Source organism: Ambystoma mexicanum, chromosome 8, assembly GCF_040938575.1.
Source record: "Ambystoma mexicanum isolate Mex_15411 chromosome 8, UKY_AmexF1_1, whole genome shotgun sequence".
In the NCBI taxonomy this organism is placed as follows: Eukaryota; Metazoa; Chordata; class Amphibia; order Caudata; family Ambystomatidae; genus Ambystoma; species Ambystoma mexicanum.
In genome coordinates this window covers 1,420,268,209-1,420,286,597 of record NC_090929.1, presented here as the reverse complement: position 1 = coordinate 1,420,286,597, position 18,389 = coordinate 1,420,268,209, and the positions used below count along the sequence as shown (strand labels likewise).

At 42.8% G+C, this 18,389-nt stretch overlaps 1 protein-coding gene across 2 annotated transcripts in view; it reads left to right on the top strand.

Moving 5' to 3' along the window:
• LOC138473064 (zinc finger matrin-type protein 4-like) overlaps nt 1-18,389 on the top strand; it is a 1,763,309-nt gene that overhangs the window by 1,735,898 nt on the left and 9,022 nt on the right. Inside the window, exon 7 of one of the 2 annotated variants that reach the window (XM_069611557.1) lies at nt 1,731-1,800. In XM_069611557.1, coding sequence (XP_069467658.1) covers nt 1,731-1,800 — 70 coding nt within the window. Of the gene's footprint in view, nt 1-1,730; nt 1,865-18,389 lie in introns of both variants that reach the window. The other variant, XM_069611558.1, reaches the window with a different exon arrangement.

The following is an 18,389-nucleotide window of genomic DNA, read 5'->3' as shown; positions in this document are numbered from 1 at the left end:
GAATGAGGCCCATTGACTTGTTATTGTGAAAGGTTTGAATTTCAAGATTAAGCACATTTAATCTTCTCTAACATTTACTGTTGCTAATTCTAAACAGCCCCAGCTACGTAAATGTCCTTCCTTTACTAGCCAGAGCTCCTGGGTGTCAAACCAAATTCTCTTCAAATGCTAGCCAATGACAGTTCCGAATTTCCACTTGCCGTCCTTATACGGGTGCAAGGCTGAACCCACTCGAATTCCATATTTCAAGCCTCAGGAAAAACCATAAAAGGTCAACCTAGTCGTACCTTTGAAAACCTAGGGGCATGCCTCAAACATAACAACTGAAGAACTAGCTGACAAGGGAAACCCATGTAGGGTAGAGTGAATGTGGCCTTCTAAACAGCCAACAGTGCGAACAGTACAAAGGGAGAATGTTGCACATTACCGTTCGAATAGCTCTGAAAAAGTGCCTTGTTGTACTTGTGTAATTCTCCAAAATGTGTACATGTTTAATACATGTACACCAATATACATGAGTTTCTCATCCAGAAGTAAAAATGTATTGATAGGTGGGAGTGCAGCTAACATACAGTTGTGTTTCCTCAGTTTAGAGTTTGGTGCTGAGAGATAACTTCAGTGACATGTATGCTCACAGTGAACACATCACAAACAGAGGCATCTTGTTTTTAACACACAAGTTCCAACCCTTTGCCCCTAATTATGCATCTTCATTCCTCAACTTGCCAGAATGCAACTTTGTGGGGACCTCACTAAGTGATTAATTATCAAGAAACCTGCCTGGAACATGTCATACTCTTCCACTAGAATTCACTGGTAGTGGTACTCGGAAGGTCCACGTTCTACCTTGGGATGCCGTTTACATCTATACAAAATATACTCAAATGTGGGAGCCCTTCAAAGGAGCATGAACAAAGCCATATAACCTCCTCCATGGGATGGTTCCCCCTCGGGGAGGTGCACAGCACGTTTTAGCTCACTGTACCTTTTACAAAGGAGAAATATCCAGTCTGGACCTTCTTGACCCCTTCATGGGAACCGACCGAGAGAACAGGTTATTGGAACCTTGTTCATTCTCAATAGTGGAGCTTCAACACTTTTGCTAATTAAATTTCACATTCAAAACAACAAGATCTCAGACATCACCATCATCTCAGTAGATGAACAAAAGAGTGAAGGGACCACATTTCAGCCACGAAAAACCAACTTCCATCTTGCAATGAATGGTTCTCTGCGTTGGAACGAAACCAAACTGTGATCCATGTTACCTGTTACATATCACCTGTTAACATACTTTAAAATCCACTGGCAAAGTAGCAGACAATACAGATATATTATGGACATCAATGTTTTACTCTTGTTTATTCTAGTTTATAAATGTCTTACAATCCTTTGTAAATGGGACATCCGTTTAATTTGTAGGACGAGGCGTGGGAGGAAATGCATGATATAATTGGTATGTTTGGCTTCCATAGTATACCAATGTGATCAGTCTTAGGGATAACTTACTCTCTGCCCTGGGTCTGGTCTAAGTGGGCTCCTCATTCTATTATTCAATGCATGTGTGGGAGAAAAATACATTGTAATTAATGTATAGAGGAAAGAAAGAGAATTGAGGAGCACTGAATGTACTGAGTTTGCATTTCTAAAGTTTGAAGAACGATAGAACAATACCTGATTAGTATGCTGAATACAAGTAATCATCCCTTGTCTCGTTCTTTCCCATGTAGTGCTAATGGAAACAGTACCGAAGAAAACAAAAATGGATCCCAAGTGCTTCAGGTCTCTTCAGTAATGCTGGTGAGTGAAAGTGGTTCCTGTGAGGCATCACCAGCTAAACATTCTAACCGGAAGAGGTGGGCCAGTAAGTACAAAGGCATCTTTTTCAGTAACCATTTAATTAAGGGGACCAAATAGCATGCAAGAATACACTTGATGTCTTGTAATATATGTTCCAAATGTGGCACCTGTAACACTGGAGAAGCTGCATCATATCATGTCCATTTAACATTTCAGCAGCTACATATAAACAGAATATCCCCAAATTGCTTGTTTAGTAACTAGACCCTGTATCAAAGCTGAGCAGTACAAACAACCAGCAGACATAAATATATATTTCAAATAGGGTTAATTGGGATATGCACACGGGTGGGTTACATTGGTAACGGAAAAAAACTCAGAGCAATCTTCCAAAACAATAGCAGGATGACTTCTACTATAATTCAACTTAATCAGGTTTCCAAGATATCTGAGGTTAATATCACCTGGAACTCAGGTTAGTAATGCTCACTTGTCCCCTCAGGATTACCTGTCCTTGAGCTACGCATTGTTGTAAAATTCAAAAACAACTTCAGGATAACCTCTCTTTGAGGTCAGCCTTGTTCAACAACACTGCAAGGATAACTTCACCTTGAGCATTTAGCTCCTTGTGTTGCAAACCTTCCTGGAGAGGATACTGCAGTCAAATATAGTCGGGATTTCTTTAAGCCCTCGTTAGCCTTTTTTCCTGTCTTCTGCTTTGGTGAGGTCTGGTAGTCTGCTTCGCTTCTTGGACATGATGCAAGGTCCTTTCCAGGGACCTCCAGTCCCATGTGAACTTCAACACTAGGCTGTAAACAGATTGGGGAAGTGATTTGCAGTCTGAACAATCCCTCAAATGTCCTCCAGAGAATTGTTAGCCTGGTTTATGATTGTTTATCTTGAGTGCCACATCTCTGCCCCGGGGTCCTCATTCTGTTCCCCAAACCTCTGTCCTTGTCTACCTCCTCGATGGTTCACACTGTTCTGATTGCGAAAAAGCCATCTCTACTTTCTCATATCCCTCCGACCCTTGTTTTACTTTTACTACTTCCTAGGCTCTATCCTTAGCCACTCTTTCAAAGGTTCTCTTGATGCCCTCCATCTGTTAACTTCACTTGTGGGCTTCCTGCCACCATCTATGCTGCACCATTTTTATCCAGCCCTCTGATATTCTACCTAACATTTGACTTGGAGAGTCCTTTCCCTTTCCACTCCTGATTCTTTGCGGTTTTCTCCTCACAACTACTTGCCACCTCCTGTCTGTTGTTGTTTCCACTATCCCCCTCACAGTGTTTGATGTCACATCTCTGGTGCTCCATTCACCACCCTTCGCATGCCCCTTTTTCTGTAGTGCACTTTTCAACACCCTTCTCCTAACTCCTTTCAGTCTACACTCTATTGTTCCATCCAACCTTCCTCTTGGTATTCTCAGCTGCTTCCTCTTCCCCTCCTCCACCCAGCCCTGTTCCTCCACAATTCTTCCACCACCTTACTGGCATTGTCTCTGCCTTCACTGAGCCTTCTTCCTCAAGGGTTCTTCCAACACATGCTCCTCTTTCCCAGATCACTATGATTTTCTTGCCAGCTCCTCACACCCACACTATGGCCAGTGGGATTGTGGCTTTTATTGAGCCACAGTCCCGGCCCCTGAGCCGTGTTTCCTCTGAGCATGTGCATATGCATGTGACGCAGGCTCGCAGACTCTTATTAGCCTGTTGGGCAACTTTGTTTCAATGTACCTTCTGTTGATGCTGCTGCACAGATCTGCAGAGCAACGTGGGACAACCTCTTTAAGGATGTATCCACTATCTGGAATGGGGCATGTGCTGCCGCCATGCTGCCAGGCAGACAGCCCACATGCAGCACTCTAGTGACTGGCCAGAGTCTAAGCATGCCGCAGGCTGCAAAAATGGCCCGAGCAGTCTTTCAGTAACTGTAAGTCTTGTGCTGGTATCATTGGATGCAGGCTTAACCAGAGATGCAATATTAATATAACAGACTTCGAACAGCTCACAGAATTGTTCCCTCTGGCATCTATAAACAGGATCAGCACAGCATTGGCACAACTTTGTGGCAGTCCTCTGCCACGGAGATGGGACATTACAGTGTCATCCTGGGGATCTTCCAAACACCACCTCTTAGCCAGCATCATGTCACATTGATGGGCATGGCCAGTGGACCCCGAGACCCTCTGTGTTTTTAAATATTTAAGCAACATGGACAGTGAGAAAAGGCAGAGGGGAAGAGACACTGAAGTCGCCGGCCATGCACTTCAGCTATGACTAGTGGGATCTGGCTAGGTAGTAGTAAGGGGGTATGAATCTCAGACAGAAGGGACACTAGCCATGGTGCACCATGGACTGTGGCCATGGGTAGGGAGCCATGAAAAACTATATTATAGCAAAATCCTTTAAATTCAGTGAAACAACGTTAGTTAAGCGAGAGTTAAGTTAAACTGATTTATTGCAGTAAAACTCTTGGCTGTGGGAAGCGATGATCTTCCCGCACTTTTGCACATCCCATGAACACATACATGTTATCACAGAAGGGTTTTAAAATAATGTACGTATGTATGGGGACGCTGAGTTAAGATGTTCATCACTTCCCACATCTGCTGAATTTCAAGGTTTTATGGTTTTTGTTGAAATGAATCAGATCACCATAACTTTCTCTTAACTAATGTTTTTCACTGAATATGTTATATACTAGTGGAAAAGCCTGTGTACACAGGCTAATGTGCGTAAAGGAAGACATGTTCAGAATGTAAATATAGTATGTGATGTATTTTACCGTAATTTATGTTAATAGAAAAAAATATAAAGGATCTTGCTCCTTTTATGTGGAGGAGTAGTAACCTCAAACAAAATCTCACAAAATTTGTTGAAAGTTCAACATAGTAGATACGGCCAATTGTTGTATCTGCTCCTCATTGTCTTGGATCCCACTTACAGGTTTTGGACTCAAATATATAATGTTGATGGATGTTAGAGCAATACAATTAACATGCAGCATGATTTGAAGTAGACATTAGATCATAAAATAAAGTAAATTGAATTCAAATAAAGTTTAAAACGTACATGAAGAATATTATAGATATAATAAAGAATACAGAGTGTGATTGAGTGTTCCTGCAGACTTGCAGCACAGCGTTGTTTGGTGCAAAAGCAGTCTGTTTACAGTGCTACTAAAAGAGGAGGCGGAGTTAATCAGTTAAACACTGCAACAACCGAACGTGGCAGAGTGAGAATGAGTATTCCAATGTTCCGTGGCTCTGTGGGGGAAAAATGCTGCGGTCCTGAGACATCTGCAGTATTGAACCTTTCCCATGGGCATTCCCCTTTACTAACTGCTATTATTGACATTGTGGCAAGAAAATAATTCCAGCCCTTACATGCTGAACAATGTTGCTCTTATTAGCATTGCATTTTTAACACCTAACTGCCTTGGATGTCTTATTGCCTTACTCTTTGTTAGTGATCCCAGCATTTATTGCCATTGCGGTGGGATGTCACTATTAAAATCTATTTTTTTACTACTCTCTTAATATGAAGCCACCCGCTGTACGTAAATATGGTCTGCGCAGTAATTCAGTCTGTTTGGAAAATGACGATGCAGCCCTATTTCTTCTAATAGCCAACATCTGAAATTCTCAACCTAAAGAAAGAAAAAACACTTATTTAGCGCAGCGGCCCTTCTGCCTCCGACGGGGCTTCTGTGGTACAGACAACAATGCTGCAGCCCTGTTTAGAACTAAGCGAGGTTCGAGGCTCTAATTTTTCCCCCACAATTGACAATAATAATTCATTGCTAAATACGTGCATGTGATTCCTTAGGTCCTGCGGACTTTGTCACTTTAATAACTGAACGATGCGATAATAAAATTGGAAATAACTTATCCACCACCCCGATCCTTGAAAATGTGATCTCCTCTTCAGACTCTTCAGACAGTGATTGTGGTGAATACGATGGTTCCCATAGATCAAACTCAACCTAGGAAGAAGTCATCTCAACACTCACATTGAACGAAATAGCCTCGAATGTTGACGCTGTGTTCGCTCTGTGTTCTAACATTTCTAAGGAGCAACTAGATTTAAAGTGCATTCTGGCTCTAGTGGTTGATATGATACAGTGAAATTATGCCACCCCCAGTGAGGAGCGAGCTGATTTAATTGATTTAGATCTTCAACCAGCACTCTCTCAAAAGCCACCATCCAGTCACCACCCCTCATTACATTGGCCACTGAAGTTGATGGTAATTGGCAAAGTTCAAGGGGGGCATCTCCTGTCTCCTCACACCAGGAACCGATGCAGGACTGAGACTATGAGGAAGTCTCGCTGTATCTAGTACCGCCTAGCATTGAACATGAGGATGTTAATATTTCTGAACCTGATTCTATTCAGCAAGACCTCCTATTCGAGATCCCTGGTGACATGTGTGCAATTCTAAGAAAAAGCAGAAAGTGAATAATACCGAACCAGAGGGTAATGTCACTGCTGCAGTGGAACATATTTTTCCATTGTCAAAATCCTCCTCTTTTACCACTGGAAAAAACAGTGGTGACAAGACTGTTGGAGCATGGTACAGTGTGGTAGGTCCAATATTTTGGCCCAATGCATCATTGGTTACAACGCGATATGGAAGTGCCTCGCCATTCAGATACAAAGGATTGTTCCTCTGTACCACACCAATTGCATCCTATGGCAATAGCTTGCCTTCCACACCCAACTTTTCAAGATCAGTCTGGTAACACGTTTCATCTATGCTCCACTGCCCCATTGGATATTCCCCAGTCTAATGTGCCCATTCAGCCTGATAATTGTTTAGGTGATGGGTATTTACAAAAAGAATATATCTCTGACCAACTGTATTAGCCTATTTGACCTAAAACATTTGACCTTTTGACCAAATTGACCTTTTCTGAGTGGTCCAAATTGACCTTTTTTGCATCCGGTCCAAATTGACCTTTTTGTTTTAGGTCAAATAGGTTAATACCTACTTACCTGAGTATGAGGTGCCGGGGTTGAGGGGGTGTCCCCTCTCCTCATGTTCATGTAAGTAGGTTAAAAGGTGGTTGTGGGGGTGTCCCCCGCATCCTTAGCAATGGAGGTCAATTTGGTCAAAAGGTCAAATGTTTTTAGGTCAAATTGCTGAGGTCAATTTGCAAAAGGTCAAATCTACCCAAACACTGACCAAAAATTCTATCCTAATTCTCAAACCCAATTCAGAGGCCCTTCCCCTACAGGACATCGGAAAAAAGGATTAGCTGCCTTTAGGGAGGTGGGCCAAGTTGGAGGATATACAACCTAAATGGTCTAGCCCATTCATGAATCGGAGCTACATACTTGATTTATTTTGTAATATCCAACGTTTGCATACCATTGGAACAGAGGATATTATACAGGTGGAATTCCGTGAGATCAACAGTCTGACAAGCTGTGTGTTGGTTGAATTTGTATCTCCTGTGGTCGTTACATTATTAGCCACCTGTATTTGTATTTATTTGTAAAGCGTAACCAAGCCCTGAGGAAGCTGAGCACTAATCTTACAAGTTACACACAAATAGGATATACAGGTGACATAAGAAGTTACAGATTACATAGATAAAGGTCTTTAAAGATATATACAGCTGTTCACACTGTAGTGACATCAGGTTGCACGAATCCCCAATGTCTCCGAGTTTTGGAAGATAATCGTACATAAGTAAATATACGTGAAACAATCAGTAAAGTAGAGTAGTCATTACAAATGAAAGTTAAGTAGACAATGTGCAAGAGGTATTAATCTTAAGAGAGACAGCAGATATATACAATGTTTGTAGGATGAGTAGAGCAGTAGGGTGAGTTAATTAGACTCACTAGACTGGCTGTTATCATGTAGGTGGAACCAGGTTTTTACTGTTAAGCAAAATTGTGCGAATGAGAGTTCTTCTCTAATGTGAATAGGTAGATTGTTCCATTTCTTAGCCGCACAGACCGGGAAGCTGACTCCACCTGCCCGTTGTTGTTTAAAACGAGGGATGGCGACACAATGTGCTTGGGCAGTTGTAGTAGGTCTCATGGAGTTATGTCGTGAGAAGGTGTCCACTAGGTAGGTGGGTGCCTGGTTGTAAAGGCATTCATGTGTGAGTGAGAGTGCCTTCAGATCTATCCTTTGCGTGATATTAAGCCATTCTATAGCTTGTCTGGTAGGTGTGATGTGATGCTTTCTAGGAATGTTACAAGCCGCTCTAATTGCATTATTTTGCATTATTTGCATTTTGTTAATATTCTGCTAAGATGTGCCCAAATATAATCCATTGCAATAGTCAAGTTTAGATAAGACTAGTGCTCTTGCTATTGAGGTGCAGTTTGTCTGTGTCAGGTAAGGTCGGCAGGCTCTGATAAGCTTACAAGTCAGTGCTGTGGAAGAGGCTAGGGCATTTGTTTGTCTGGTGAAAGTAAGGGCAGAGTCAATGTAAATTCCTAATGTTTTTATATCCTTTGCTACTTTTATGATGCTTCCCTCAATATTAAATGATGAGAACATGGGCCCTAGTTTGTTCAGTTTGGTGGGAGAGCCAAGGAGGAGTAGCTCAGTCTTTTCGTCATTTAGACAAAGACTGTGCTTCGCCATCCAGATTTGAATAGTACTATAGATGTCATTAAGTGTTTTACTGTCCACAATGTGGTTGTCAGTGATAGGTATGAGTATCTGTATATTAGAACTAAATGCATTCGATATAGACCCTAAGTCAAATTCTCAGGTGACAGAGTTAGCACAGATTGGGCCAGTGTCCACTGATAATTACATGACCAAAGGATCTAGCATCTTAACCTTTGCAATTATACCAGCAAACCAAACCAAACCCGTAAGGGCGGTTGCTCAATGGTTAACTGAAGCAGTGATAGTAAATAATAATTGACACCTTAATACTATTCATACCTTGAAATGGCTTTCTTGGAATACCAGAGGTTACATGTCTTTTCTGAGTCACCCTTTGGGCACTGCATTGATTATGGCTTGCAACATTTGTTTGTTGCAAGAAACTTGGAGAACAACTCCTTTTAATTTAGATGGCTAATGAATACTCTGTAGACCTGTCACCTATGTAACGAGGGGTCACCCAATGGGTGGATTGGCTATTGGGGAGAAGAATCCTTATAGTTTGGAGCCTTTTCCTGCTAACACCTTTTCTCCCTATGTTTTATCTGCATCATTTAGTGAGCAGTTATGTCTTAGTGATAGGACTCTCATTATAAATGTGTATGATCCTCCAGGGGGACTGGAAACTATGGGCATACAGAGTACAGTTGAGAATATTCTTATGCGCTGGTATAAAAAATACGCCAATAGCATAGTGATTATCGCAGGGGATTTTAATGCCCAGAATCTCCATCTTAATCCATCAATGGAGGAGTCTGAGAATCTTTAAGGTCTGATTGGAGCCCCTGACTACAACAGCATTTATAGTGATCGTGTATGGATATGCTTTCTCGACATCCACAAGCTGAGTTGTTTAGATAAAAATAACATTGATAATGGGGATATGATATGATATGAAATAATATGGCATTTATAACGTGCCTATACGCAAGTGTTTCCAGGCGCGACAAGGCAAGGGAGGGGGAAAAGAGGGAAGACAGACAACAATCCTACTAGGCCAGGTGTCATTCAGATTGTGCAAGTGCATGGGAAGAAGGAAGGGGGGAGAGTGCAAGGGAGAGGGGAAGGGGAACGTGCAGTACATGGGATACCAAATTTCACATGGACAAATAGGAAAGCTAAGACATGCATTGACTATGCACATTCCGATTTCAGAATGAGAAGTCTATGTACTCCCATCCAAATACAGCATACGATCATGAGTGATCACTTTGTCTTACATTGGTTCCAGAAATTACCTCAATTGCATTCTGTTGCATCCATATTTGTGGATGTTGGATTTAACCATCAGGGTAATCGTATTGTATGGACAGATGGCATGGTTAAGAAAACTGGCAAGCACATTTGGTTAAAGTGTTACGACTGGGATATTGAGACCTGATGGACAATCTAGCAGCACAGATATTGTCTATTAAGCAGAAACCTCATAACCAACCTTTTAAAGATCATTCATCTCTTTTGTATGCATTGATTCACTGAAGAAAGCACCTTTATCACTGCACAAGGGTGGTGGCTAGGAGGGACTTCTTGCTTACTCGAGAGGCTTGAGCAGCCCAATGAATTACCCTTGCCACTCAATTTATGAATTGGCTACGTCAGCACAAACATTCCACTAATAACTCTAATTGGAAGCTATTATTCAGCCTTTTGAAGGGTAATGATAGTAGACAATGTTGGGCTAAATAAATATCAATCATTTCTAACTGAAGGCGCTCCATGAGATCTTAATGCATAACTGAGCCACAATGGGCTGAATATATCACAGCTCTATATTTTGACTGCAAATCAGTGCAGCCAAAATTAGATGTGAACTGGATATCCCAGCCCGTTTGATGAGTAGCAATTACCCTTGAGATGGATGGGGATGGATATGTTATTCGTACATAAATAATCAAAACGACTCAGGTAGTTTGGCAAAAGGAAGTCTGTTTTTATTTCAATTATTTAAAACAGGGAGTAAAACGAACATCAGCACTCGCTCAAACCTCTTCCTCAATGAATCTTAAAAATGCACAGGTTATAGCAAGAAAAATCATCATGAGTGGCATTTTAACCTGCGTCATTACCAATGTCATCCTCCGTGGAAAAATACAAAAAACTATTGAAGGAAGTGATAGGCTCTGAGTGAATATCTAAGTATAAGTTCCATATCAGTATAGAACAGTGAAGGAAAATCAGGTGGGGCAACTAAGCCCTCCCCTTAAAATGGTCCCTATGAACTTCACTAAATACACAACGTCCCATTGGCTACACAAACTATAGGACCCTTAATTATGCGGTCCTCTACAATTGGTTGGCTTCTAACCACCGTCACTTTTTAATCTACGTCTAGCAGCTTGCAGACTGAATATCTAGGTGCTGGTGAGCTCGTCTTAACACTTGCTTCATACCAATTAGCAAATCAATCCATCATCACCTCAATGGTCCAGTGTCAATTAGGGCTTTGAAGCCTGGCCTTGAGATGTACTGTGCTCTGAGAAATTTTAAGGAGTGTGGGCACACTCTGCCCTCGTGCGTAGGTGTGACCACCTCGTTCTTCCAACTTCTTTCTTCCACGGGACTGGAGACCATGGAATCGAGCCTTTTAGTGTACTAAAATACAATTTTCTGACGTCTTTTGTTTTGATCAAGCTTTCTGAACAGAAGTTTCTGTTCTTTCACACAAATTGTATCCAATGCCGGGTCACTAGTTTGATAAGACCTTGGCTTCTTTGGCTCATCCAACTCCTTCAGCTGAAATTCATTTTGTAATTCAGTTTGCTTATTAACTGTGACACACTGAAATGAGGCCTTCTTGCTTATGTCCAGCACTGCTTATAATGCGCAGTGGAAACATCCATCCTTTACTCGTCCATATGCATATATATATATATATTGGCGCTTGCCGGAATCTATTTACTATAAAGCTAGCCTCTAGATTACTTTGTCTGCTTGCATTCCCTTTGCATCTGTACACGTATAAACTGGATTAATATCTTCATCTGGTTCTATGGCATAAGCTTTTTCACCTTGATCCCAAGATGTCACTTATCCTTGATACTTTCTTGATGCCTTAAAGAATATCTGCATTCTCTTGTCTCTTCAACTCTTCTACAGATGTCAACTCGATTCTGTGTGACGTCACCATTCATCTTTGCCATTTATCTGCTCTGCTTCTTCAGGAATCTCATTCAAATGGCCATCATATTTTCTTGTTTGCAGGTACAGTAAACTCAATGGGTACATTGCCTCCCAGATCTTCTTAGGTATTGGTACTTTCACTGGTACTGCACAGAGTCCATACTCTGCTCTTTGTCTGGTCAACTGCTGCGTGCATGTCTCATACTCTGGTTTCCAACAAACAGGTAATATGGGCGGGGTGGTTGGAGTAGGGGTACTTGGCTCCTTCTCTACAGATGTACTCCCCGTAATGATGGATATGTCTCCTCTGGGCTCAGATTTTTATGATATTCTTTTAAACATAAATAAGCTGAAAAGCTCTCGGGCTACTGGCCCTGATTCAGTAGCCAATGTGGTTTTCAAAGCCAATCCAGAATTTTGGGCGAGAACTTTGCAGTCATTATTTCACTATTTTGAGGACACTGAAAGGGTCCCAGATAGCTGGAAGAAATCCAGTCTGATCCCTGTGTTAAAAAAAGGGCATAGCAAGGAACCCTCCAACTATCAATTGTTGGCCAGGCTCGATTTGAGGTCAAAGATTATTTCATCCATTATCCTAGCTAGACTCACTAAATGGGCAGAGGATAAGGGCATGTTGAAACAATTTCAGACTGGCTTTAGAAAGGCACACAATACATTGCATAACATCAGCTCTGTACAATATTTAGTGGCAGAGACTGTTCATTGACAGAATAGGTGCCTATATTGTTGTTTTATCAATTATTCAAAGGTGTTTGATCTAGTCTCTCGGCCATTGCTTTGGTGGAAACTTCAAGGCTGGCGAATAAATTGTACTTTATTGTATTTCATTAAAACCATACATTCTGACACTACTGTAGAGAGGATCAGAGCCGAAATATCACCCAGACTATATGTACTAACTGGGGTCTTAAACAGAGGTGCGTATTGGCACCTCTTTCATTCAATCTTTATGTCTCTGATATGGCTTAAGTAATTAGTACTGCCTGTAATTTTCCCCCCAGAATCAAAGGTGAGATAGTGTCTTGGTTGGCTTATGCAGACAACACTGTGCTACTAGACCTAACTCCAATAAGACTCCAGCATTCATTGCATGCCTTATCACGCTTGCACACTAATAACCGTATGGAAATGAACACCTTCAAGACTAAGATTATGTTGATTGGGGGTAAGCCCAGTAAGAAACATACGTTTTTATGGACATTGAATAACATCCCCTTGGAGGAGGTAGAAATGTTTTTGTCTAGCAAGCACAATGTCTGTCGAGGCATTGAGAGTGGGGTTTAGCCTTTCTTCACTTAGGTTCCTATGGTTACTGCAGAGATCAAAATGGTACCTGAAGATTGTAACATCCAGAACCAGCCGAAATATATGACTGGGGTTATTGGCCTCTTGTTCTCTTGAGAATAACTCAAACCCCTTTTTGCGTGAGCTCCATCATTCAACAGTAACCCACATGCAGAATATTGGTTTATCCTTTGAACAGGCACTGGAATTGCTGATTGTTGATTCTATTCTGAGAAGTAAGACCAGAAATTGGAATACAGTCACTAATATGGGTAGGTTACAAGAGAAAAGTAGATTCAGAGAGTACTGTGGTCAAGTATTTCCCCTGGATTCTCCTTGCGCCTATCTAACAAAAATGAGTGCAGTTGATCTCAGAAGGTTTATAGCGTAAATACTCTTTAAACTTCTACCAGCGGTTGAAAATATAGGGGGATGGTGCAAAATCCCCTTCAATGAGAGGCTTTGCCGGCTCTGTAACACTGAAGTGGAGACCAGTCATCGTATTTTAACCCAGTGCCCAAGTCTAAAATCTGCTTCTTTGAATGGGTATGTGGTCTATGTGGAAAATGCAGATTGAATTGAATTAAACCACTTCTGGAGTATCAATTACGGGGCCGAGCCATTAGTTATATCAGCAGTTGCTTTTAGTATCTGGAAGGTGTTTCTTGCAAGGCTGGGTGCAGATGCATAGATATGGTATTAGATAGCATTTTAGGTTTTAAATATATAGTTATATTCACATAATGAAATGTTTATCTATTTATTTATATATTTATTTATTTATTCCTATTAGGGTTAATAGAATGGGGTCTTCTCTTCTTTTCATTTTAATTTTAAGTCGTTTATTTTTCTCTGCTCTATGTTAAGGTGGATTTTGTTATAATTTTAATGTATTTGAATGTGATTGTTTTCATGTGCTTTTAATGTGTTTTAAATAAATGTGCTTAAGGGTTAATTGTAACCCAATGCACAAAAAATAATATAATGTAAAAAAAATGCCAAGAAATATTACAAAGAATTATTACATAATACATAAGTACAATAAATACAAATCTTTTGTTGGAGAAATAGTGCTTAATCAAATGAATTTATGCTTATATGTTTTTTTAAAATGTATATATTTTCTTAGTATTTGCAACTTGAAGTATGCTGTTAAAGTGTTATCCCTGTCTTGGGACTTTTCTGCAGCTAATTGTATGTTATCACTGTTGAAATACACATGTTGTTCGCCTGGAGGATAAACTTGAAGTCTTATTGCTGTATACGTAAGGCAACAGCTTCATCTAGCGGGGATAACAGTTGAAGCGGGCAAGACGGCTTCAGACAAACATACATCTGTCCTTTTATTCTTTTTTTACTTTATACAACTGCTGGATGGATTGTCAACAAATTTGCACAGTGAGCATTGGCCTACACCTTACAGGCTGTGTGCATACATTTGATGTAAATACATACAGTGTTTCATGCCCTAGACAATCTATGCCACTGGCCATGGCTGCTATGCAGTTAAAGGGGCCACTGGGCCTGGCAACAGTCCAGGCCCAATGTTTACTCTGAGATGCTTGCTGTAGACAAAGACCCACTGTCCCATTATGGAGCATTGTGGCCACTGGCCAGGTTGCATGGTTGTTGTGGATTGGTTTATTGGATTGGCAACATGGCTGAAGCCCATGCAGTAGGGTTTGTGGCCACTGTTCATGCCCACAATCACTGTACAGTGGCTCACAGTACAATTATGGTCTTGTGTGCACTAGTCCAGGCCGCAGGCCAAGTGCAGTGGCTGTTGTCAGTGGCTTGGTGCGCTTGGGGCTGGGCCAAACCATATGTCCCAGACAATACAGCCATAGCTTGCATCTGCAGCATCTGTTGCTTAAAGTGACACATTTCAATGTGCGCTGCACAAAATATCTTAGTTGAGTCGTTTTTACTAGCTTAAATACAGTGCTGTAACAGAATGTAGCATCTTTAGTTTTAAAAAGTATTGAAATTCACAGGACAAAACATTGTTAAAGGGGTGCCAAGCCCAATTTCCATTGTGGTTTACTTGGCGGGGCATGCCACATGGCTGTAGTTCATACCTCAGGGATTGCGGTTACTCACCATGGCCACAAGCCTTGGACAGTGGCCCACAGTCCCATTATGTTTAGCGGATACTGTGCCAGGCCGCAGGCTAGCTCCAGTGAATGTTGATGGTCGTTTGGTGGGGCCAGAGGCATGGCTGCGCCTCATGCCCTAGGCAATTCACACATAACTTGTATCCCATTCATGTTTTGAGGAGGGGCGTTAGAACCCCTGTTGCATCACTTTTCAGTAATTCTGATAGACGAGGTGATTATGGGGATTCCGATCCTAATAGAAACAAGGGACCTGCATGGTCCAGAACCCATCTGCAGCAACATGGCAGCCAGAAGAAGCGTAGTAGAGATGCGTCCTCGCACACGCAGGGTTTGGCGGGTGCACATGTGGGCCCATTGAGAGTGCCAGGTCCCTGCAGTAGACACCCTCGGAAAGTGATATGTGTAGAGCGAACCACCTAGATGCCGTGCTGAGCACCAGGTATCATACCGCAATGGCCGACGAGCTGTGCAGCACCTTACGGAACCAACTCTCTATTTGGAGAATAGAGCCTGAAATGAGTGCTGGTGGATCCTACCTGTTTCCTGGCTCCGAGGCAGATGGACAAACCTTCACCAGCGGTGTCCGGATTGGCAGTGAGCCGGCTTGAATTGTGCCTCAGGTGCTTGGGGCTTTGCGATGAAGCTGCACTCCAAGCTGGTGCAGGAAACTAAACTATGGAGGCCCGTCTCAGGCGCAACTCCCGGGCTTTCTCATGTTATGGGGTTAAGCTGCCTGCCTAATAATATGTGTGCCTGAAGGCGAGTCGCTGCTTTACCAAAGCATGAGAGCCTGTGGCCTGGGATAACTTTTTCTTGTTAAAAGCTATCCGCTTACGGATTGTGCATAGAGAGAGAAGAATCTTCATTTCATACACCCTTGAGCAGAAGATGATCATTTAATTTGGAATACTTTCTCTCCTTGAGCTAGAGCATGTGCAGTGTAATTTTACTGACAAATACATCAATGTGTCCAGGCAGACTGTCACCAACATCTTCTTTTTTTCTCCCTCCATGGACCTGTGAACTCCACATATGGTCTCTATCCTCTCTTTTTTGTCCTCCTCTCCCATTAATGGAGGCACCAGATGGGAAGCACTCTTGGTGGACTTCTCATCCTCCGGGCGCATCATTAATGTCTATCACAATGGCACTGACATGGCACAGGGCTCTCAGCCCAACCTTCTCCTTTTTGATAGGCGTCTTCCATCCCTCACCAACTTCCCCTCTTCTCCTGCCTCTCCTTCTGGGGCCACCCTCTGCCCCTTCACCTCCTCCAATGGGCGTACCACGTCCCTGTACCCCACTCGGAAGACCTTCAAAGGTGGTAACCAGGTCGACCTAGCTATCCTCAACTCTCGCTCTGCCGTCAAACATGCTTCTGATATCGGTCTCCTTCTCAAACACTTTGACCTCTACGTTCTCGTCCTCGATGAGACATGGTTCACTGCCAGCCTTTTCACTGCTTTTGACACACTCCTGCCTGAGGGTTACAAGATCACCTTCAAGCCCAGGCCTAACCGGTCTGGAGGCAGAGTGGCCAGGATCTTCCCTGACTGGATCCCTGCCACTATCATTCCCACTCAGTCCTACTCCTCCTTTAAATTCCTAGTATGCAGGCTCAGTGTCTCTCCAACCCTTTCGCTGACTCTCACCACCATCTACAGGACCCTTGGTCTGGTCACTCTATTCCTCTGTGAGTGGTCTGACCTCACCTCTTCCCTTCTTGTCTCTACCTCCAAACTTCTGTTCCTCTGTGACTTCAGTATTCACCTTGACTCTCCTGAGGTGGCCACTGGATGCTACCCCAACCACTGCAATGTTCATTCCCTCACCATTCATCCCTCCAGTCCGACACAGTCTGCTGGACATACATTGTGTGCTCTCATCTCCTCAGGCATTCGAATCTCCTACCCTCACACTGCAACTCTCTCATTGTCTGACCATTCCCTCCTATCTTCTTGTCTGGATCTCTTAGGTCCCCATGCTAAGCCTATACCTGCACTGTCTGTCTCCTTCTCCATCATCTAACTGATGAAGCGAGTGTCAGTTGCTGCTTTTTCTACCACCTTCATTCCACCTCCCACTCCTGACACAGACTCCCACACTGACTCTGCCCTTGCAAATCTTCCTTTTTCTATCACCAACACACTGGATAGCCTTGCCCCTGTCATTAGGATACGAATGAAGCCTGCCTTCAAGTGCAACACTTTCCATTTGCTCAAAGATGAGGGCTCACATCCAACCCTGCATCTCTGGGGCCACTAACAACTCTGGCAAACTGTTTAAAATCTACAAGGAACTAGCCAATCCTTCTGCAGTCTCCACATCTCCCTTGCCATCCCTGAGCCTCTGTACCTCTCTGGCCTCCCACTTCCTTTCCAAAACCCAAGACATTCGGTCCTCACTCTACTCTACCTCACTCCTGCCTCTCTCCCCAATTGTCATGCCTCCCTTGACTCCCCTCTCCCCTTCCCTACTTCTCTCCACCTTCTATCCCATAGCACCGGATGAGGTCTCTAGACTAGTCCTCTGTATGAGAGTGTCCTCCAAACAGGTGCTTCCCTGCTCCTCCAGAACTATCAAGGACAACATTGGCTCCCTTGCACCTTCCTTGGCCGATTTCTGTAACCACTCCTTTAACACCGGCTTCGTCCCTTTATCCCTCAAGCACTCCCTTGTGCATCCCCTCCTTAAAAAGCCCTCTTCTGACCCCTCCTGCTGGAGTAACTATTGCCCTATCTCCATTAATCCCTTCCTCAGCAAACTCCTTAAGAGACTGACCATCTCCCAACATACTGAATCTGTCAGCTGTTTCCACGACCACTAGGCCGACTTCAGAGCTGTCAGAGGCACGGAAACTGCTCTACTGAACAACCATGATGACTTGCTCTCTAATCTTGACTCTAATTCTCCTTCCGTTCTTATCCTCCTGGATCTTTCATCACCTTCGACATGGTCATTCATGCCACCCTGACGAATTGGCTTCATGACACCTTTGGCATCACAGGCCTGGCAATGCACTGGTTGACCCCCTTCCTCTCCAATCAACCTTTCCAGGTTCAGCTGGGCCATTTTCTTTCCCCTATCATACTCTGAACATGCAGCGTCCCCCAAGGCTCTATCCTCTTGCTGGACCTTTTCAACATCTACCTTTCCCCTTATGTAAAAGAACAAAGAGAATATCGAGGCTGAGTACCCCAAAAGGAAATACACCAAACACGGGCTTACAAAGATACACAGATCTTTATTTCTGCAACTGAACAGTTGTCAAAGGAACAAAGTAACAGGTAGCTATCTGGCCCTCAGTACATCACAGCGAATACCAGCCCATTCGGTGTGAGAAGTGAGTGGGGCTGTACATCAGAACACTCACGCTTTTTATACAATTTCTAACATGATGTCCA